This window comes from Schistocerca cancellata, chromosome 8 (assembly GCF_023864275.1).
Source record: "Schistocerca cancellata isolate TAMUIC-IGC-003103 chromosome 8, iqSchCanc2.1, whole genome shotgun sequence".
Classification (NCBI taxonomy): domain Eukaryota; kingdom Metazoa; phylum Arthropoda; class Insecta; order Orthoptera; family Acrididae; genus Schistocerca; species Schistocerca cancellata.
In genome coordinates, this window is record NC_064633.1 from 335,436,493 (window position 1) to 335,460,443 (window position 23,951).

General features: G+C 42.2%; 1 protein-coding gene across 4 annotated transcripts in view; it reads right to left on the bottom strand.

Moving 5' to 3' along the window:
* Positions 1 to 23,951, bottom strand: part of LOC126094707 (BTB/POZ domain-containing protein 2-like) — an 82,899-nt gene that overhangs the window by 15,810 nt on the left and 43,138 nt on the right. For all 4 annotated transcript variants that reach the window (XM_049909240.1, XM_049909238.1, XM_049909237.1 and 1 more), the window contains 2 exons: positions 19,212 to 19,369; positions 1,072 to 1,306 (listed from right to left, as the gene is read on the bottom strand). In XM_049909240.1, the coding sequence (XP_049765197.1) occupies positions 1,072 to 1,306; positions 19,212 to 19,369 (393 nt within the window). The remainder of the gene's footprint in view (positions 1 to 1,071; positions 1,307 to 19,211; positions 19,370 to 23,951) is intronic.

A 23,951-nucleotide genomic window follows, 5' to 3' on the forward strand; every position in this document is an offset into this window, starting at 1 on the left:
AGGGGACACCGCCTTAACGTAGCACTGTCCGTGCGGCTGAGGAGGTTTGCGTGCTCTGCATCCAGAGGGCTATGCCGGCGGTAGCGTAGCTACCAGCACGGTCACCCATGCCGGACAGGCTGAAGGGGAGGAGCCAGACCAAGTGTGTCCCTCAACGACCAATCGAAAACCTGTCTCCTATCCTTTTCCCATCCCTAGCCCATCCTTTTTCCTTTTCCTTCCCATTTCCCCCAAATAACCAATGATGGCAGTTAAACCATGTATAGGGGTGCGGAGGAAATGCCAAGCCCATATGCCGAACATCTGGCAAACTGTCAGTGCCTCGGAGATAAGGTGGCAGCCCCACCAAGGCAATCGGAAGTGGTGGGCCAATCACCTGCCCTTCTTAAATAACCTGACTACTGAAACCGAGATGAGAATACAAAACCAGATGGATACTGGTAATGACCTTTGGTATGAAAAGGAAAACGAAATTGGCTTCTGGAATATACGAACCTTGAGGGAGAGTAGCAAGCTGAAACAAGTGAGGATGGCTTTGGACTGGAAGCCTCAAGGAGTTAGAAAATGTGGTCATGCCAAACAGACATGGAAAAAGACAATCGAGAGAGAAGCTGCAGAGGATGGGAAAAACCTGGAGTGAAGTGAAGAGACTTGCTGGAAATCGTACCAGGCCCTATGTTTCAGAGGGAATGACAGGGACTAAGCAAGCAATTCATTTCACAGAGCACCACAGCTAATTGGCTTTTGCATCACAACACTACTGTGTTCACACAGCACCTTTTGGTCAAAACCCAACTGAAAATGGCTGCTCCCCCACCCTCCTCACCTTACATGGTCCCCAGTGACTTTCCTTTATTAAGAAGAATAAAAATAAACCCAATGAAGATGCATTCTCAAGACAACAAATGCTGCTGGAGGCACTAAATATTATAACTTACACTAATGTTAAAAATGCTAGGATAAGTGTATTATGTCTTATGGACAATATTTTGGTGTACCCCTAAACACATACAATTTTTATAAAATAAAAATTGTTTCTGCATTTTATTTCAATATTTTTTACATACATACCTTTAATGTGACTGACGCAATGTAACTTGTATTGGGAAGTATTTCAATAGGTTCTTTGAACATTACTCTGAAAGTTGAACTGGATCCATCTGAACTAAAACTGGTAGTATTAGTGCCCAGAAGATCACCAGAACCAGTATGTATTATCTGTATATTAACACTGTATTCTGTTGGATTACGAATTGAGCCATAAAGACCAAATCCAACAACAAATATTTGACGATCAACTGTGAACCTGGAAAAATTTACAGAATTATAATTTCAGTGAACTGCTCTTACATTAAAAGGTAGTGACTTAAGAAAAACATCTTGTTGTTCAAAACACTAAATGCCATAGTAACATTGCGTAATGGGGTTTAAGGCATGACTGACACATTTTTATCTGTGGAGAACGTTAAGAGCACAGTCCGCCTCATTCACAGTGATGTACCAGAGAGAGAGAGAGAGAGAGAGAGAGAGAGAGAGAGAGAGAGAGAGAGAGAGAGAGAGAGGGAGAGGGAGGTTGTGGGGGGAGGGGAGGGGAGGGAGAACATGTGGGGGAGGAGGGGAGGGGTGTCGGTGCAGGGGAGGGGGGGAGGAGCAGGGGAGGGGGGGAGGAGCAGGGGAGGGGAGGCGGAGCAGGGCAGGGGAGTCAGGGCAGGGGAGTCAGGGCAGGGGAGTCAGGGCAGGGGAGTCAGGGCAGGGGAGGTGAGGGGAGGCAGGGCAGCGGAGGTGAGGGGAGGCAGGGCAGCGGAGGTGAGGGGAGGCAGGGCAACGGAGGTGAGGGGAGGCAGGGCAGCGGAGGTGAGGGGAGGCAGGGCAGCGGAGGTGAGGGGAGGCAGGGCAGCGGAGGTGAGGGGAGGCAGGGCAGCGGAGGTGAGGGGAGGCAGGGCAGCGGAGGTGAGGGGAGGCAGGGCAGCGGAGGTGAGGGGAGCCAGAGCAGGGGAGGAGAGGGGAGGCAGGGGAGGAGAGGGGAGGCAGAGCAGGGGAGGGGTGGCAGAGCAGGGGAGGGGTGGCAGAGCAGGGGAGGGGAGGGGAGGCAGAGCAGGGGAGGGGTGGCAGAGCAGGGGAGGGGAGGGGAAGCAAAGCAGGGGAGGCAGAACAGGGGAGGGGAGGGGAAGCAAAGCAGGGGAGGGGAGGCAGAACAGGGGAGGGGAGGGGAGGCAGAGCAGGGGAGGGGAGGGGAGGCAGAGCAGGGGAGGGCAGGCAGAGCAGGGGAGGGCAGGCAGAGCAGGGGAGGGCAGGCAGAGCAGTGGAGGGCAGGCAGAGCAGTGGAGGGCAGGGCAGGGCAGGGCAGGCAGAGCAGGGGAGGGGAGTCAGAGCAGGGTAGGGGAGGCAGAGCAGTGGGGGGAGGGGGAGGGGAGGGAGGGGATGGCGAGCAGGCGGGGGAGGGGAGGGGAGGGACTATGCATCACTTCCTATGCTAGTGAATGGGCAGTTGTAAACAGTGCTACAGTATGACAACAGTAATTACATATCTAATAATGACTATGTCACCTTGAAGCACTGCATTCATGTAGCTAAATGAATGTATTGCTTAAATTCTGCCTTATAGTGCTGGGCGTGTGGATGTATTTGAAAAGTCCGTGCAAAAATAAAAACTAATTATGTGTTTGTGGTAAACCTTTCTTATTTTTTGACATAGCCTCCTTTTAGACTTATACACTTCATCCAATGTTGTTCTAATTTGTTGATCCCATCCAAATAATAGGAATTGTCCAAGACTGCAAAATAGCTATAAGTTGGTACAATCACCTCCTCGTTTGAATAAAACCTTTGTCCCACCAGCCATTGCCTCAAATTGGGGAACAAGTAGTAGTCCGAGGGAGCCAAGTCTGGAAAATAGGAGGGATGTGAAACGAGTTGGAAACCTATTTCCATTAATTCTGTGACCACGACTGCTAAGGTGTGTGCTGGTGCATTGTCATGATGGAAAAGGACTTTTTTGTGGTCCAATCTCCGGGGGTTTTCTTGCAACTCGGTTTTCAAATGGTCCAATAACAATGAATAATATGCACCTGCAATAATTATACCTTTTCCAGATAGTCAATGAGGATTATCTCTTGCAAATCCCAAAAGAAAGTTGCCATAACCTTTCCAGCTGAAGGAATGGTCTTCGCCTTTTTTTGTGCTGATTCTCCCTTGGTAACCTATTGTTTAGATTTTGTTTGGTCTCAGGAGTATAGTAATGTATCCATGTTTCATCCACAGTGATGAAACAATGCTTAAAGTCCTACAGATTCTTCCTGAACAGCTGCAAACCATGCTTGCAACACTTCACAGGATTCCATTTTTGGTCAAGCGTGAGCAATTGCGGAACCCTTCTTGTGGATAGCTTTCTCATGTCCAAATGTTTATGCAAAATATTATGTACCCATTCATTCGACATGCCCACAGCACTTAGCAATCCCACACACCTTAACTCTTCTGTCATCCATCACCATATCATGGATTTTATCAATGATTTCTAAAGTCGTAATCTTCAGCATCACATGTGCCTATATGGCCACTCTGAAAATTTTGAAATCACTTATAAACTGTTCTAATCGAAGGTGCAGTCACCGAAATGTTTATCAAGCTTCTCTTTAGTCTCCTGAGGCGTTTTGCCTTTCATAAAGTAATGTTTTATCACCATACAAAATTCTTTTTCGTCCATTTTTTGAGAATCACTCGCCTTCCTTGATTCACACGAATGCCAAACACAAAGAAATAGACCAATATGGCTGAAACTTGGTGTGCATTCCTTTCAAAGATGCTACTAATTAAACATGACCTCGATACAAGCCGGTGGTGCCATCTCTCGGACTTTGCACGGACTTTTCGAACGCCCCTTGTAATGCACATTTTATTCATTTTTCTGTGGTTTAGAACATAATATGAAAACTCAGAAGTAAGTCAGCAATAAAGATCACTTGGGGACTAAAATCAACCTGATAGCCAAGGAAGCAGAAACAGAGACTAATAACACACAAACATGAATAATGGAAACAACAGCAAGGCTTACAATTGGAGAAGTGGAAAGTACCATATAGGCAAATACATTATGAACAAACCAGAAACCACTGTTGCATAAAGAGGAAAGAATGCAATGAAAAAGTAAATGTTACTGAGGATTTTTCCACTTCTCAAGCTCAATGATCCATCCCAAGACAAACTAGCTGACCATCGCATATTGAAGTTATTGTAAAGTCAAGAAAGTTTGATGTGAATATTATAGGTGGGTGTTCAGTGATGATAGCTGAAATAAAGTAATTATCACAAGATCTCTCTCCAATTTAGCAGGCAGACCTCAAAGTATTAAAATAAGGAGGAAAATGGAACTAGGAAGCCATTCAAGCTCACTCCTAAAATGTTTAACAACACACAATCTGATGTCCAGAAATGAGTGATGGTCAGCCAAAGTAGAGTCACTGCGCGGTCAGTTTGAATACCAGGCCTTTCTGTTATGAACAAGAGTAAAGCAACGAAGAGTAGGAAGTTAACAAAGGTAAAGAATTGGAAAGATAAAACCCTTACAGTAGCAATTTTATCCAGTTAACAACTTAAGGAATACTCAAGAAAACTGCGATATCCCCATACAATATGTGGCGTTTGTCTGTGTGAAGCAAAACGAGACACTCAGAATTTTGTGACCTGAGGTGAAATATGAACGCGAATTTAACACAACAGAAAAATAATTATCATAATGGTAAAAGTAACAGTACCAGTAGTAATAATAATATTTTCTTCTTTAACTGTCAAGTCTAGAGGATAAGAGTAGTCCAAATAGTCTAAGGCCACCATGCATGAACAATCCAGCAAGCCAAATAGTACTCTGCCAAACCAAATTTTGCTGTGTGTAAGGAAACACGTGGACTTTGGTGGCTCAGCCAGTCCAGTTGAATTTCCGCCAGGTCCAAGAGCTCTGCACCTTTCTAGTGTGAAAAAATCTGCTGCAGTGAGCCATGGCAGTCCACCTAAGATTCCCTCACACATGGCACGTTCTTGCTCGGTGTGATGCCATTTGGCAAATTTGAAGTCGTGTCTGGCGATCTACAGTAGTGATGGCCAGTGGAAGCACAAACTTACTTTTTTTTTTTTTTTTTGGCAATTTCATTTTAGGCAATATTTTGTAATTCACTAGTAATTTTGTACAGGTTTCTGAATGAAGGGAATACTACAACATTTTATGCTTTTGGCACTTGTTTTCTACTAAGGTTGTAATTTCAATTTTTTGTTGTTTATTATTTGTGATAAAAGTACACAGTCATTTATGGATTGTAAGTAACTGTTATTTGTGGCCACCTATTTTATTAATTTACTTTGATCTACAAGATGTACTTGTGCCTAGGCCATGTTTATTTAAGTGCTAGTCTTGCTTATATTTGCTGCTCGTTAGATGTTATGAAACGGAAGGAGCAGGCAAGAAACAGACACAACCATTCACATGATTGGATTTAATACTGCCTTGATTGAAACAGTGTCCTACAAATAGCCATGTGATTTAAATAAAATTAAATTTATTAAAATTTGACAATCTTTTGCAGAAATGAAATTCTGAATTGCAATTTGTTCCTGGTTTCATGGGGTAGCTAGCAGAGTTTCTATTTCCTGCTGTGTCAATGTCTAATCTTTCTCCTGTCCATTTCTGTCATAAGCAGCAATAATGGTCATCATAATCACAAATACTGGTTCTGTAGTAGTTTACCTTTTTTTAGGCGTGTTACATATAAATTTAGTATTCAGAGACCTATTTTTCCTTGATTGCCAGATTTACAAATGTTTTGTACTCAATGTGTCTTGCAACTTTCAAATGGTTCACAAACAACTCTTATTTGTTTACAAAGACAAGGCTGCTTGCTTTTTATATTTTTTAATTTAATGGACTTGTATCCGGCACTTGCTCGTTATCAGCAGTCTTACAGAAGACACATAAAAATAATGTATGACAATATTATGAAAAGTTGCAGATACACACAACAAAATGACTGTCAAACAAAGCTTATTCTGCCCTGGATTTTCCATTGTTTAAAAAATAATACACGATACGTGCTATATAGGTGATATGTTACGGAAGCTGGAATTTGTTTATAAGCAGAAATGTTTCAGGAAGAAGAGGAAGAAGAAGATCATGAAGAATCAAAAACGTAATAAACAATGCAATAACAATCTTCCTGGCAGATTAAAACCTTATGCCAGACCAAGATTCGAACTCAGGTCCTTTACGTTTCATGGACAAATGCTCTACCGAAAGCATATTCTGCTGCAGAGGAAAATCTCATTCTAGAAACATCCCCCATGCTGTGGCTAAGCTATGTCTGTGCAATAACCTTTCTTCCAGGTGTGCTGGCCTTTCAGTTTCAGCACGAGAGCTTCTGTGAAGTTTAGAAGGTAAGAGATGAGGTACTGATGGAAGTACAGCTGTGAGGACAGGTCGTAAGTTGAGCTTAGGTACCTCAATCAGTAGGGCACTTGCCTGCGAAAGGCAAAGATTCTGAGTCCAAGTCTCAATCTTCCAGGAAGTTTCGTGTCAGTGTACACTCCACTGCAAAGTGGAAAGCTCATTCTAGAATACAGTAACAGTCCTCGGACCAGTGAAACTGAAACCATAAATGCTATTAATGAGAAAACAAAAAAGAACAATGCTTCTACAAGCAGACAAAGGAAACGCTGTCATACTAATCAGAAAACAAGAATACATTAATAAAACATTAGAACTTTTAGTAAGAACAAAATTAAATGTACTGGCAAGAAACACCAATAGACAGATTTCAGCACTTATTTAGAAAGCTTCAAACAAGACTGGCACCCTGTTCAACAAAACTGTTAAGCAATGATGGGTTCACTCCTAAATTATGAGCACAAATAAAAAATATATATAAAAAAAACAAAAAACAAAAACATACTGACCAAGTCTCTCTCTCTCTCTCTCTCTCTCTCTCTCCTGTGATGCCTCCATGACATTTGCTTCAGTGGGCATGCACTAATATCATCTGACCCGCTATGGGAGTGAATAATTTATGAGTAGGGGGTTAATGGACAAGTGATGCCATTTTGCAGCATGCGGCAAGTTGGAAATTTGGGTCGTTCACGGGCCGTGTTCAGATGGCTGAAGTGGTTAAGTCAACTGCTCATGTTGTTGTTGTGGTCTTCAGTCCTGAGACTGGTTTGATGCAGCTCTCCATGCTACTCTATCCTGTGCAAGCTTCTTCATCTCCCAGTACCTACTGCAACCCACATCCTTCTGAATCTGCTTGGAGTATTCATCTCTTGGTCTCCCTCTACAATTTTTACCCTCCATGCTGCCCTTCAATACTAAATTGGTGATCCATTGATGCCTCAGAACATGTCCTACCAACCGATCCCTTCTTCTAGTCAAGTTGTTCCACAAACTTCTCTTCTCCCCAATCCTATTCAACATGTCCTCCCTGCCGCCGTTGGATAAGCAGCTGCCAGCAGCAAGTCGTATACTCCTAGCTCACTCATTTGTTACATATTTTAATTCATAATTTCTTTGCTTGTTTTTGGTACTTGCATTGTTTAATTCATAAATTTCGGGCGTATTATAGTATTTGAGAGTTGTAGCATCGCGTTTTAGTACCTGAATAGTGTAAAATCGCGTAGTCTCCTTCCGCCGCCAAGCAGTGTGTCAGCAGTGCGCAAGTAGCAGCATTACTGCATTTACTAGGCAATCTTGTATTTTAATAACCGTTTAAATTTTGTGTCGATTTGTTTGCGCTCTCTGTAGATTAGTTCAGACATTCTTTGCACAACAGTTTTTAGCATGGATAGGGACTGCAACTGCTGTGTTCGGATGCAGGCTGAGTTGGCATCCCTTCACTCACAGCTTCAGGCAGTGGTGGCTTCGGTCACACAGCTTGAGGCTGCTGCCAATGGGCATCACTGTGGGGGTCCAGATGGGGGTTTGTCGGGGACGGCCAGCTCGTCCCACGCATCCCCTGATCGAACTACGACTTTGGTTGCCCGGGATACTGCCCGCATTGAGACTGATCCCTCACCTGTGGTAGAGTGGGAGGTCGTCTCAAGGTGTGTCAGGGGGCGAAAGACATTCCGGAGGGCTGAACGGAAGAACGGAAGGCCTCTCCAGTTTGTCTGACGAACCGGTTTCAGGCTCTGTCTCAGGCTGATTCTGATCTTCGGCCTGACACGGCTGCTTGTCCTGTTCCAGAGGTTGCCCCTCAGTCTGCAAGATCCGGGCGGTCGCAGAGGGTGGGCTTACTGGTAGTTGGGAGCTCCAATGTCAGGAGCATAATGGGGGCCCCTTAGGGATATGGCAGCAAGAGAGGGGAAGAAAACCAATGTGCACTCCGTGTGCATACCGGGGGGAGTCATTCCAGATGTGGAAAGGGTCCTTCCGGATGCCATGAAGGGTACAGGGTGCACCCATCTGCAGGTGGTCGCTCATGTCGGCACCAATGATGTGTGTCGCTATGGATCGGAGGAAATCCTCTCTGGCTTCCGGCGGCTATCTGATTTGGTGAAGACTGCCAGTCTCGCTAGCGGGATGAAAGCAGAACTCACCATCTGCAGCACCGTCGACAGGACTGACTGCGGACCTTTGGTACAGAGCTGAGTGGAGGGTCTGAATCAGAGGCTGAGACGGTTCTGCGACCGTGTGGGCTGCAGATTCCTCGACTTGCGCCATAGGGTGGTGGGGTTTCGGGTTCCGCTGGATAGGTCAGCAGTCCACTACACGCAACAAGCGGCTACACGGGTAGCAGGGGTTGTGTGGCGAGGGCTGGGCGGTTTTTTTAGGTTACATGGCCTTGGGAAAGTACAGAAAGGGCAACAGCCTCAACGGATGCGGGGCAAAGTCAGGACATGCAGGGGCCAAGCAGCAATCGGTATAGTAATTGTAAACTGTCGAAGCTGCATTGGTAAAGTACCGGAATTTCAAGCGCTGATAGAAAGCACCAAAGCTGAAATCGTTATAGGTACAGAAAGCTGGCTGAAGCAGAGATAAATTCTGTCGAAATTTTTACAAAGGTACAGACGGTGTTCAGAAAGGATGGATTGCATGCAACCGGTGGTGGAGTGTTCGTTGCTGTTAGTAGTAGTTTATCCTGTAGTGAAGTAGAAGTGGATAGTTCCTGTGAATTATTATGGGTGGAGGTTACACTCAACAACTGAGCTAGGTTAATAATTGGCTCCTTTTACCGACCTCCCGACTCAGCAGCATTAGTGGCAGAACAACTGAGAGAAAATTTGGAATACATTTCACATAAATTTTCTCAGCATGTTATAGTCTTAGGTGGAGATTTCAATTTACCAGATATAGACTGGGACACTCAGATGTTTAGGATGGGTGGTAGGGACAGAGCATCAAGTGACATTATACTGAGTGCACTATCCAAAAATTACCTCGAGCAATTAAACAGAGAACCGACTCGTGGAGATAACAACTTGGACCTACTGATAACAAACAGACCCGAACTTTTCGACTCTGTATGTGCAGAACAGGGAATCAGTGATCATAAGGCCACTGCAGCATCCCTGAATATGGAAGTTAATAGGAATATAAAAAAAGGGAGGAAGGTTTATCTGTTTAGCAAGAGTAATAGAAGGCAGATTTCAGACTACCTAACAGATCAAAACGAAAATTTCTGTTCCGACACTGACAATGTTGAGTGTTTATGGAAAAAGTTCAAGGCAATCGTAAAATGCGTTTTAGACAGGTACGTGCCAAGTAAAACTGTGAGGCACGGGAAAAACCCACCGTGGTACAACAACAAAGTTAGGAAACTACTGCGAAAGCAAAGAGAGCTTCACTCCAAGTTTCAACGCAGCCAAAACCTCTCAGACAAACAGACGCTAAACGATGTCAAAGTTAGCGTAAGGAGGGCTATGCATGAAGCCTTCAGTGAATTCGAAAGTAAAATTCTATGTACCGACTTGACAGAAAATCCTAGGAAGTTCTGGTCTAACGCTAAATCAGTAAGTGGCTCGAATCGGCATATCCAGACACTCCGGGATGATGAAGGCATTGAAACAGAGGATGACACGCATAAAGCTGAAATACTAAACACCTTTTTCCAAAGCTGTTTCACAGAGGAAGACCGCACTGCATTTCCTTATCTAAATCCTCGCACAAACGAAAAAATGGCTGACATCGAAATAAGTGTCGAAGGAATAGAAAAGCGACTGGAATCACTCAACAGAGGAAAGTCCACTGGACCTGATGGGATAACAATTTGATTCTACACAGAGTACGCGAAAGAACTTGCCCCCCTTCTAACAGCCGTGTACTGCAAGTCTCTAGAGAAACGGAAGGTTCCAAATGATTGGAAAAGAGCACAGGTAGTCCCAGTCTTCAAGAAGGGTCGTCGAGCAGATGCGCAAAACTATAGACCTATATCTCTGACGTCGATCTGTTGTAGAATTTTAGAACATGTTTTTTGCTCGAGTATCATGTCGTTTTTGGAAACCCAGAATCTACTATGTAGGAATCAACATGGATTCCGGAAACAGCGATCGTATGAGACCCAACTCGCTTTATTTGTTCATGAGACCCAGAAAATATTAGATACAGGCTCCCAGGTAGATGCTATTTTTCTTGACTTCCGGAAGGCGTTCGATACAGTTCCGCACTGTCGCCTGATAAACAAAGTAAGAGCCTACGGAATATCAGACCAGCTGTGTGGCTGGATTGAAGAGTTTTTAACAAACAGAACACAGCATGTTGTTATCAATGGAGAGACGTCTACAGACGTTAAAGTAACCTCTGGCGTGCCACAGGGGAGTGTTATGGGACCATTGCTTTTCATAATATATATAAATGACCTAGTAGATAGTGTCGGAAGTTCCATGCGGCTTTTCGTGGATGATGCTGTAGTATACAGAGAAGTTGCAGCATTAGAAAATTGTAGCGAAATGCAGGAAGATCTGCAGCGGATAGGCACTTGGTGCGGGGAGTGGCAACTGACCCTTCACATAGACAAATGTAATGTATTGCGAATACAAAGAAATAAGGATCCTTTATTGTACGATTATATGATAGCGGAACAAACACTGGCAGCAGTCACTTCTGTAAAATATCTGGGAGTATGCGTGCGGAACGATTTGAAGTGGAATGATCATATAAAATTAATTGTTCGTAAGGCGGGTACCAGGTTGAGATTCATTGGGAGAGTCCTTAGAAAATGTAGTCCATCAACAAAGGAGGTGGCTTACAAAACACTCGTTCGACCAATACTTGCGTATTGCTCATCAGTGTGGGATCCGTACCAGATCGGGTTGACGGAGGAGATAGAGAAGATCCAAAGAAGAGCGGCACGTTTCGTCACAGGGTTATTTGGTAACCGTGATAGTGTCACAGAGATGTTTAACAAACTAAAGTGGCAGACTCTGCAAGAGAGGCGCTCTGCATCGTGGTGTAGCTTGCTCGCCAGGTTTCGAGAGGGTGCGTTTCTGGATGAGGTATCGAATATATTGCTTCCCCCTACTTATACCTCCCGAGGAGATCACGAATGTAAAATTAGAGAGATTAGAGCACACATGGAGGCTTTCAGAGAGTCGTTCTTGCCGCGAACCACACGCGACTGGAACAGGAAAGGGAGATAATGACAGTGGCACGTAAAGTGCCCTCCGCCACACACAGTTGGGTGGCTTGCGGAGTATAAATGTAGATGTAGATGTAGATGTAGATTAGTTATGTGATCTACCCATCTAATCTTCAGCATTCTTCTGTAGCACCACATTTCGAAAGCTTCTATTCTCTTCTTGTCTAAACTATTTATCGTCCATGTTTCACTTCCATACATGGCTACACTCCATACAAATACTTTCAGAAACGACTTCCTCACACTTAACTCAATACTCGATGTTAACAAATTTTTCTTCTTCAGAAATGCTTTCCATGTCATTGCCAGTCTACATTTTATATCCTCTCTACTTTGACCATCATCAGTTATTTTGCTCCCCAAATAGCAAAACTCCTTTACTACTTTAAGTGTCTCATTTCCTAATCTAATTCCCTCAGCATCACCCGACTTAATTTGACTACATTCCATTATCCTCGTTTTGCTTTTGTTGATGTTCATCTTATATCCTCCCTTCAAGACACCATCCATTCCGTTCAACTGCTCTTCCAAGTCCTTTGCTGTCTCTGACAGAATTACAACGTCATCAGCGAACCTCAAAGTTTTTATTTCTTCTCAATGGATTTTAATACCTACTCTGAATTTTTCTTTGTTTCCTTCACAGCTTGCTCAATATACAGATTGAATAACATCGAGGAGAGGCTACAACGCTGTCTCACTCCCTTCCCAACCACTGCTTCCCTTTCATGCCCCTCAACTCTTATAACTGCCATTTTGTTTCTATACAAATTGTAAATAGCCTTTCGCTCCCTATATTTTACCCCTGCCACCTTCAGAATTTGAAAGAGTGTATTCCAGTCAACATTGTCAAAAGCTTTCTCTAAGTCTACAAATGCTATAAATGTAGGTTTGCCTTTCCTTAATCTAGCTTCTAAGATAAGCCGTAGGGTCAGTATTGCCTCACGTGTTCCAATATTTCTACGGAATCCAAACTGATCTTCCCGAGGTCGGCTTCTACCAGTTTTTCCATTCGTCTGTAAAGAATTCGCGTTAGTATTTTGCAGCTGTGATTTATTAAACTGATAGTTCAGTAATTTTCACATCTGTCAACACCTGCTTTCATTGGGATTGGGATTATTATATTCTTCTTGAAGTCTGAGGGTATTTCGCCTGTCTCATACATCTTGCTCACCAGATGGTAGAGTTTTGTCAATACTGGCTCTCCCAAGGCCGTCAGTAGTTCTAATGGAATGTTGTCTGCTCCCGGGGCCTTGTTTCGACTCAGGTCTCAGTGCTCTGTCGAACTCTTCACGCAGTATCATATCTCCCATTTCATCTTCATCCTCTTCCATTTCCAAAATATTGTCCTCAAGTACATCGCCCTCTATATACTCCTTCCACCGTTCTGCTTTCCCTTCTTTGCTTAGAACTGGGTTTCCATCTGAGCTCTTGATATGCGTAGAAGTGGTTCTCTTTTCTCCAAAGATCTCTTTAATTTTCCTGTAGGCAGTATTTATCTTACCTCTAGTGAGATAAGCCTCTACATCCTTACATTTATCCTCTAGCCTTCCCTGCTTAGCCATTTTGCACTTCCTGTCGATCTCATTTTTGAGACGTTTGTATTCCTTTTTGCCTGCTTCATTTACTGCAGTTTTATATTTTCTCCTTTCATCAATTAAATTCAATATTTCTTCTGTTACCCTAGGATTTCTACTAGCCCTTGTCTTTTTACCTACTTGATCCTCTGCTGCCTTCACTACTTCATCCCTCAAAGCTACCCATTCTTCTTCTACTGTATTTCTTTCCCCCATTCCTGCCATTTGTTCCCTTACCCTCTCCCTGAAACTCTGTACAACCTCTGGTTTAGTCAGTTTATCCAGGTCCCATCTCCTTAAATTCCCACCTTTTTGCAGTTTCTTCAGTTTTAATCTACAGTTCATAACCAATAGATTGTGGTCAGAGTCCACATCTGCCCCTGGAAATGTCTTACAATTTAAAACCTGGTTCCTAAATCTCTGTCTTACCATTATATAATCTACCTGATACCTTTTAGTATCTCCAGGGTTCTTCCATGTATACAACCTTCTTTCATGATTCTTGAACCAAGTGTTAGTTATGATTACGTTATGCTCTGCACAAAATTCTACCAGGCGGCTTCCTCTTTCATTTCTTATCCCCAATCCATATTCACCTACTATGTTTCCTTCTCTCCCTTTTCCTACTACCGAATTCCAGTCACCCATGACTATTAAATTTTCATCTCCCTTCACTATCTGAATAATTTCTTTTATTTCATCATACATTTCTTCAATTTCTTCATCATCTGCAGAGCTAGTTGGCATATAAACTTGTACTACTGTAGTAGGCGTGGGCTTCGTGTCTATCTTGACCACAATAATGCATTCACTATACTGTTTGTAGTAGCTTACCCGCACTCCTATTTTTTATTCATTATTAAACCTACTCCTGCATTACCCCTATTTGAGTTTGTATTTATAACCCTGTAGTCACCTGACCAGAAGTCTTGTTCCTCCTGCCACCGAACTTCACTAATTCCCACTATATCTAACTTAAACCTATCCATTTCCCTTTTTAAATTTTCTAATCTACCTGCCCGATTAAGGGATCTGACATTCCACACTCCGATCTGTAGAACGCCAGTTTTCTTTCTCCTGATAACGACGTCCTCTAGAGTAGTCCCCGCCCAGAGATCCGAATGGGGGACTATTTTACCTCCGGAATATTTTACCCAAGAGGACGCCATCATCATTTAACCATACAGTAAAGATGCATGCCCTCGGGAAAAATTACGGCTGTAGTTTCCCCTTGCTTTCAACCGTTCGCAGTACCAGCACAGCAAGGCTGTTTTGGTTAGTGTTACAAGGCCAGATCAGTCAATCATCCAGACTGTTGCCCCTGCAACTACTGAAAAGGCTGCTGCCCCTCTTCAGGAACCACGTGTTTGTCTGGCCTCTCAACAGATACCCCTCCGTTGTGGTTGCACCTACGGTACGGCTATCTGTATCGCTGAGGCACGCAAGCCTCCCCACCAACGGCAAGGTCCATGGCTCATGAGAAAGGGTAAACCTAGGTTTGAGTGCCAGTCTGGCACAAATTTTCAACTTTCATCAACGCACTTCCAAAATGCCCAGTGTGACTGGAAGTCACTGTTTCCCAACCACCATTTCCCATTCCTTTATTTCGTATACAAAGTTATGTTTGTGACAAACAAACAATCAAAAATTCAACAGACTTTATTCATCAAGTAAAAGACATAAAATCACAGAAAATTCATGAAACTATTCACAATACTGAAAAAAACTTTTGTGGCAGAACCAAGCTAGATGAATTTGGAGGCAGGGCCAAGGTAGATCAATTTATCTCACTACTTAAACTTAGTTGATTTTATTTTTACCAACCAATGAATGCAACAGACAAGACAAAGGCCTTACAATCGGAAACTATCTTGCTGGCAGTCTAGCAAATATATACCTTGACAAAATTGAAAATGCTATCTTGATCAGGCATGCAGAAAGGTACAATAATATACAGTACTACTGAAGGTATGTTGATAACACTAGTCACAATAAGTGGAACTAAAAAAGAAAGATACACATTCAGTTTGTAATTCAGTTACCTACACTCCAAATCACATTCTCAATAGAACACGAGGAGAGCAACAAAATAAATTTTCTAGACCTAGAAACACGTAAAGAAAATTCAGCACATACCTTCAACATTTTCAAAAAAGCTACAATTGCACATACAGTTACAAATCACTTAGCTGTTTGTAGATGACAAGCTGTAGATTGTGTAGAAGATTTAAAGGTACCAGCACAAACAACCAACCATGTCAGGCATCTATATAAATGTATACATCCACTTGATTTCCAAATCTATTATGAAGCTAGTACCTTTACACATATCACAAATAAACAATACAGAATGCCTCAACTCAGTGATACATGTCTCAATTCTATGCTGTATGCAAATGAATGTAAGATATTTGTCAACCATTGCACATTTCACCAATGTAAATATTTTGAACCAAAAGTTTCCTTACAGGTTAACATGAGGCAACGAAGAAAGTAAACTAATAAACTCACTGACGATAATGCAAAAAGTTCTGAAACATATTTGGGTGAAAACAAAACTACAAAACTGTGTCTTTCATTAAGCAGAATTCCTCTCCATTTTTTCTTAGCTAGCACAGAAGTAAGAACTGCAGCAGTCATGAGATGATCATTTCTATGCCAAGCAAGGTCCTTTCTTCGCAGCTCTTCAACAAATTCCACAATATATCAATCAAATTTCAGAAAACTATACTTAACCCTTTCTCTGCTGTGGATGTATATGCATATCCTGCTCTGGCATTCCCCAGGTGCTGTGGAAGTGTATATGCGTGCCGTTTGGGATTTCCTATTGTACAACTGACTGTGGTATGCACCCTGAGCCACTGTCCACTCAATGCTGTGGATGACTTACATCCATATCTTGGTGAATAAAAAGATTCAAATATTTATCACACAACATATGTCCCTCTTTGCATGCTATCAGTTGCAAAAATATTAATTTCAGTATCTCCAATGGTTAATGAAATATGACAACTGTTATGACCACATAATTCCTGACCTGCAGGGATGGTAATGGATTTTTTGTGCAGTTCATTGGATATAAAAATCAACAACTGGAGCATGAAATGAGATATTGTTCTGCTCTGAATTTTAAATAAAATTTAAATATCTTATCTACATGCTGCAATTTATGTGGTAAAAGCAACAAAGCAAAGTTTAAGGAATGTGTTTTTACCTCTGTAAACTCTTTGAAATAGCATGTAATGTTTTACTTAATTTGATGGAATACAGTAACTAAGAAGAATAACAAAAAGAAATTCAGTCCTTTACTGAGCAAAGTAATCAGAGTGTAAGATGTACAAAAATCAATTTTTTCAGCAAACAGTTTTCTTAATATTGGGTGATAAGTATTTCATAAGAGCCAGGATGCCATCTCTCACCACATTTCACTATGTGGCAAGAAAAACAGCCACAACAAAGCTGCACTCAGTGTGGAATGCAGACAGCGTGTCTGTAGTAGCCAATGGGTTGACATAACATTCAACAAAGTATGTTTGGCCTAAAAGTAACACCCAGTTATATAATCACAACTGTAAACAACATGCCATCTGCAGCACAACAGACAAGACATAAAGCTGAAATCATATGGATAAAGCAAGAAGTCCGGTCTCTGTATTCCGAAGAACAAGCATTTAACACTGAACTATACATACTGCTTATAGGAGCTAGCAACTCATATAAAGTATACACCAGTTTTGATGAATTAATGCACAGGTTTAGAACATCACAGATACTGTAATAGAAAGAAAACAAATAATCCCGCAAAAGAAACACCAAAATTATAATTCACACAATTGCTCATCAATCACAACATCAATATAACAAACACACTTTTCACAAAAGAGTGATTAATCTAACAGATAAATTTCTCTGAACAAGAAAGCAGTCCGACTGAAAAGGATCCCAAAAATAACAAACACAATGGTCCCATAGAACAACACAGAATCTCATAACAGAAACTGAACACATCACAAAGCAACAACGACTGAACACACCTGAATTAAATGCAAATGTAACAAAAGAACTAGTCGCTGAGGAAATAAAACACAAAGACAACATAATCACTGTAACAGAAAATGCAATGACAAAAAACCTACAGAAAAAAATTAATACAGGAAAACGCCATTACCACAAAATCTGTCAAGGGTAATTAAATTCTATTTTAAAAGAAAAGGAATACACTGACAAAACATTAGAATTCATCCAAAGCAACAACATCACAGAATTAACAAGTGACCCACCAAAGCAACACCAAATAAATTTACCAAAAACTTTGAAAAACAGAAACAATTTTCAAAGACACAGATATTAAAAGAATGATACACGAACATCCCAAGGCCCCCACTCTAAAATCATTGCCTAAAATTCACGAATCAGGTATACCACTATGCCCAATAATAAACTTTCCCAACGCACCAATATACTACTTAGCCAAACAGACACGTTGCTACAAACAATATGCAAACACACTGAAAACAGATGCCTAAAGAACTCAAATGACTTAACAGAAAAAAATAAGAAATGAAAAAATATCAAACACAGCAACATTAATTTCATTTGACATAATTACCATGTACACACACATTCCAACAGGAGAAACCATCAACATCATAGAAATCTGCAACTACAAGGAAACATACCTGCAACAAACATACAAGAAATATCAGCCATACTGAAGCTCATCATAGAGCAAAACTACTTCACATTCAGCAAGAAGTTTTACTCTCAAGAAGGACTACCTATGGGATGCCTAATCAGTGGCCTCTTAGCTGACATTTCCATCAATCACATAGAAAATCAAATCTTCGACAAAATAGTTAAACCAAAGCAGTACAAAATAAAATATTGGTACAGATATGCAGATGATATAATTTGTCTAACAGATGAATCACAGTTTCTTATTAAAGAAGTTCAGGAGGACATAACACTATCCAACCATAAATACAGTTAACTATTAAAACACAAACAGATGAAAAACTAAATTTCTTGGATCTCACCATATATGAGAGAAACCCCAAACATGACTTCATGATTTCTAGGAATCACAAGCACCAACATTAGTAAGTCATAAGTTATGGATAATGACCAATCCAATCAGCCCATAACTCATAAGGAGGCCAGTTTTAGATAGTTACTACACAAACTGGATATAACACCTATGAATAAACATGACTACACACAGAAGAACTGAACACTACAAAATGAATTTCATAGAAGAATAGGTATGATGCAAATACAGTAAAAATAAACAATAAAATACAAAAGCAGGCAACATATAAAACACACACACACACACACACACACACACACACACACACACACACACAACAACAACAACAACAACAACAACAACAGACAGTAATTTTTACTCACATGACAAAATATCCAAGTGGTAATCTAAATAAACAAACAGACCTAAAAACTAAACATTTTATCAAAAATTTACAAATATCTTCATCCAACAATGAAGCAATCTTTTAAACAAAACAAAACAGACTTTATACAATTTATGCTGAGACAATTTATTTTTACACTACCTATATTTTTATATATTTGTTAGCAATGTGCAAAACACAGATCACATACATAACCAAAACAAAGATAAAGTACACAAGAATTGTTACCATCAACAACAAAATGTCACTGATATAAAGTACAATGAGGCTCATTTAAGCTCACATGATAATGTGGTAGAAACTGTATAATATTCATAGACGATCAGCAAAAACTAATACGAAGAATTAAAAGCAAAATATATGTAAGTACTACACCGTCTAACATAACATTAAAAACACACTCCAATTCTCATAGCATATATCCTACAACATGTATTACATACTATTTTTATGTATCTTCTACTGGTCTGATAAGTGTATGCTGGATACTGGTCCAAAAAATTATATAATAATATACAAAAAAATGTCGTAGGCCTTCTCAATATAACAAAGTGTATCAATAATAATGTGACCTTAATTAATCTTTGACTCACCTGATGCGGTCACTTGTGCCACTGTAGCCCCAACGACTCTCAACCACCTGGAAACGATTGACTACCTGCTCCTTGCCTGTCATGCAGCAGCGAGGTGCTTCAAGGAATCCAACTGCTGGTTTTGGGTTAAGCGTAAAATAAAGGAATAGTGATACCACCTGAGAAAAACAGTGATCAAAATCACACACTTCACAGAAAACTATGTTAATATGGTCTATTAACCTAACCATACTTTTCCATCTTCAATAAATGTTGAATACACTATTTCCTGGAATTACAAATACTGAAGATGTACACACTGAGACATGAGATTCAAATACATGAAAGTAAATAGTACAAGCTGTACCATATCATTTGTAACCTGTTACCATCATTATATCAAAGAACAAGCAAATGAGAGCGTTTAGGTTTTGCCTCGAGAATTGGAAGCCAAAATATCAATAATGCCAAATAGTATAAAGTGTGATCAGAAAGTTTCCATTTGAAGTCTTTACAGTATAGTATCATTATGCCAAGCAGGAAAATCACCGTGAGCACTGAGACAATAATCCTACCAATGCCCCAGGTTGAAGATACCCATTTGCTGTAACGCTGTATCCTTCTGGATGAAGAAGTCCATAACTGCCTGCTGCACATCCTTGTCTAACAGGAATTGTTGAGCCATCAAGGCCTTTTGTAATGGCCCGAAGGCATGATAATCACATGGGGAGAGATCAGGAATTTAGGGCAAGTGCTCAAGTGTCTCCTAGTTGAGTTAGTGTAACTTCTGCATTATGAAATTTGTGGTGTGGGGACATGGATTATCATGAAGCACCAGCACCACTTGTCACAGTTTTCCCAGATATTTCATCCTAATTGTACACAATGATTATACCAGCTTTACATATCCCTGTTCCCCAGTAAGGAGAAACAGGTTCCCTGAAATCAATATGCAATGGGTACTGGTAATCAAAGAACAGGGTGAGTGTCACCTTTCCAGCAGGTGGCTGTCTTTTGGGAGGGTAGGAAGGGGGGGGGGGGGACAATGGATGACAACTGCATCTTCAAAGCTTATGACTCCAGTTCTCAGTGGTGGCACCAGCTTTCACTGCTGCAACAATTCGCTCACTCAGGAAATGCGTTGCCTTCAACACAGCTGCAGCTACTGAACAACTTAAGTTTTCCAGATATTCTATTTGATGGGTGGTTTTAAGTAACTGGCTTTTCAGGCTTGCCCTGTCTTGTGAGCTAGTGTAACAAACCTATGAATCTATTTTCTGTGCTTGAGTTTAAAAACATTTACTGTACTTAAGTTTTCAAATGTTTAAATTCCATCGTTAATTCACTGATTGCACACTTCCTTTAACTCTTTGGAAGATTACCAAACTTAAATTCACCTTCTTTATTGGAGGACTGATTCTTGTTCTTGGTTGTTGTGTAATTTAATTTAGAAACCTTTACTTAATTCCATTGTTATACTTGTGTGGGATTTATTTAAGGGCCTTACAGCCATTTAAATTTTGGGTTACTTTAACTTGTTGTCTACTGAGTTTTAAGAGTGGCCTCTGCAGGGGTAAGGGTGGCTTCAGCCTGCTTATTGTGATAAACAGTAGTTATTTCTATTATTGTTTCTCCCTTTTAAATTTGCCTGTGTAAGTGAAGCTTGTCATTTAAATTGATATTTGTCTTGTTTTAAAAGACTGCTTAAGAAAGAGAAACTTTCTGTTCATTATTATAAATCAAGTTCAAGAGAAGACTGTGGTTTGAATTCTTATTCTGACCATTGGCATATTTTGAAACTGATTTGTAATTTCTTAAGGAAAAATGATGTGCTCAACCTGGGTTTGCCCTTCCACGTCTCCTATCCTTTGTCCCTCTTATGTTTGGACATTTCAGTAACCATTACAATTCCACTGGAGGAGGATAGTACAACATGTGGGTGGATGTCAAATGGGCCAAAATCGATCATTGTGCTGCGTCACTGTCCATCACTGGTAAGGATGGAGTGACATCCTTGAGTGTAAGATCGGACCCTGATTGAGATGGAGGGGACAATATCCTCTGGAATGTCATAGGGGGGTGGGGGGGACTTCACCTGTGCCTTACGCATCTCCTTCTCCTCCTTTGAGGGGCTAGAAGAAGCAACTTGCAGCAGTATCCAGACATGAAACAGAATGAGTGGCCTTGAGACCCACAGAGAAAGATTCCCATTCTGACTCTGAATGAAGTAACAGGTTGGTTGGTTGAATTAAAAGGGGGAGGGGGGGGGGGGGAGGGACCAAACTATGAGGTCATCAGTCCCTTGTTCCAAATAAAACAATGCCTCAAGTGTGAGAAAAAAAAAACACACGAGGCTGACAACACAAAACGGAATGAAAGGAAAAATCACAAGAACAATGAAGGGCAACAAACACGTAAATGGACAAAAGGGGGACAAGAAAACCACAGAAACGCAAGACATGGGATGAAGAGAGTAAAACAACAAAGCAGATGCCCATGGCTGGCCACGAGAATAAAAAGGAGAAGCCAGCCACTCTGCAACACATTGAAACCTCCACCCTAAAAGCACTATGGTGGAAGACACACAGGAACAAAGTACATGCGCTAAAACTAAGATCAAATGATAAAACCCACCCTCACGAATAAACCGTAAAACTAAATCAGCTAATGAGGCATTGTCAGATAAAATTAGTGGCAATGAACCCAGTAACCCAAGATTCCGTTGCTGGGCAGTCAACATGGGACAGTGCACCAGAAGACGCGCCACTGTCAACCGGGCGCCGCACCGTTACTGAGGCGGGTCTTCACGGCGCAGGACGTAACCGTGGGTCGCTCAAGCGTGGCTAATGCAGAGCCGGCAGAGGACAACTGATTCCCTGCAAGAGGCCCGCATGGAAGACTTCCACACATTCGTAGTCTCCTTAATGACACATAGTTTGTTGTGCGTACTGTTATGCCATTCCGTCTCCCAAAACCAAAAAACCCTACGGTGTAAGTCGGAACGCAAGTCAGGTTCAGAGATGCCCATCTCCAGAAGCAGTTTCCGCATAGCCTTTTTGGCCAGCCTTTCAGCGAGTTCGTTGCCTGGGATTCCAACTTTACCTGGGGTCCCAATAAACACCACTGAACGACTGGACCGTTCCAGGGCACTGATGGACTCCTGGATGGTCGCTACCAAAGGATGACAAGGGCAGCACTGGTCGATAGCTAAAGGAGTCAGTACACAGGAGAAATGACTCACCTGGGCATGAGCAGATGTGCTCAAGAGCACTAAATATGCCCGCCAGCACTGCAGTGAAAACACTGCAGCCATCGGGCAAGGAGTGCTGTTCTACATGTTCTCCGTGAACATAAGAAAAGCCAACATGACCATCAGCCATCAAGCCATCAGTGTAAACCATTTCATGGCCCCGGTACATGTCAAGAACCAAGAGGAAGTGACAGTGGAGAGTCGCGGGGTTAACTGAGTCCTTAAGGCCATGTGAATGGTCCAGGCGAAGCCGCGGCCTAGGTGTACACCATGGAGGTGTACGTGAATGGACCTCAAGTATAGGTGGTAAAGGGAAGGACTCCAGTCCAGACAGTAGGGATCACACGCAAACTGCAATCATTAGCCCTGAGCTGGGCCTCCGATGTGGGAGACGGGCTGCCGTGGGTGGGAAAAAGAGACAGTAATTCGGATGCGCAGGAGAGTTATGAATGTGTGCAACATAATTGGCAAGCAGTTGTGCACACCTAACCTTCAATGGAGGGACTCCAGCCTCCACCAGGACACTGGTTACTGGACTCGTTCTAAAAGAACCCACAGTGGTGCACTGGGTCGAGTAAACGCAACGCCGAGGGCGCTGCCAAACCATAAACCACACTCCCATAGTCAAGGTGGGATTGAACAAGAGCTCTGTAGAGCTGCGGCAGCATAAAGCAATCTGCACCCCAGTTGGTGTTGCTCAGACAGCGGAGGGCATTGAGGTGCTGCCAGCACTCTCACTTAAGCTGACGAAGGTAAGATAGCCAAGTCAACCGGGCACCGAAAACCAGTCCTAAGAATCAATATGCCTCCACTACAGTGAATGGATCATCATTAAGATGAACTTCTGGTTCCGGATGAATGGTACGACGCCGACAGAAGTGCATGACACACGACTTCGCGGCTGAAAACTGGAAGCTGTGGGCTAGAACCCATGACTCCGCCTTGTGAATGTCTCCCCGCAGGCGCCGCTCAGGAACACCAGTACTGGAGGAGCAGTAAGAAATGCAGAAGTCATCTGCATACAGAGAAAGTGAGACAGATGGCCCTACAGCTGCTGCAAGACCATTAACGGCCACTAAAAATAGAGAGACACTCAATACAGAGCCCTGTAGGACTCCATTCTCCTTGATTTGGATGGACCTATGGGAGGCACTAACTTGGACACTGAAAGTACGAAGCAACAGGAAATTTTGGATAAAAATCGGGAGCGGGCTTCAGAGACCCCACTCGTATAAAGTGGCAAGGATATGATGTCGCCAGGTCGTGTCATACGTTTTTCGTAAATCAAAAAAGATGGCAACCAGGTGTTGGCATCAGGAAAAGGCAGTGCGGATGGCAGACTTGAGGGACACAAGATTATCAGCGGTAGAGCAACCCTGGTGGAAGCCACCCTGACATGGAGCCAGTAGGCCATGTGACTTCACGACCCAAACCAACCGCCAACCCACCACATGTTCCAGCAGCTTACAAAGAACGTTGGTGAGGCTGACGGGCCGATAGCTATCCATCAG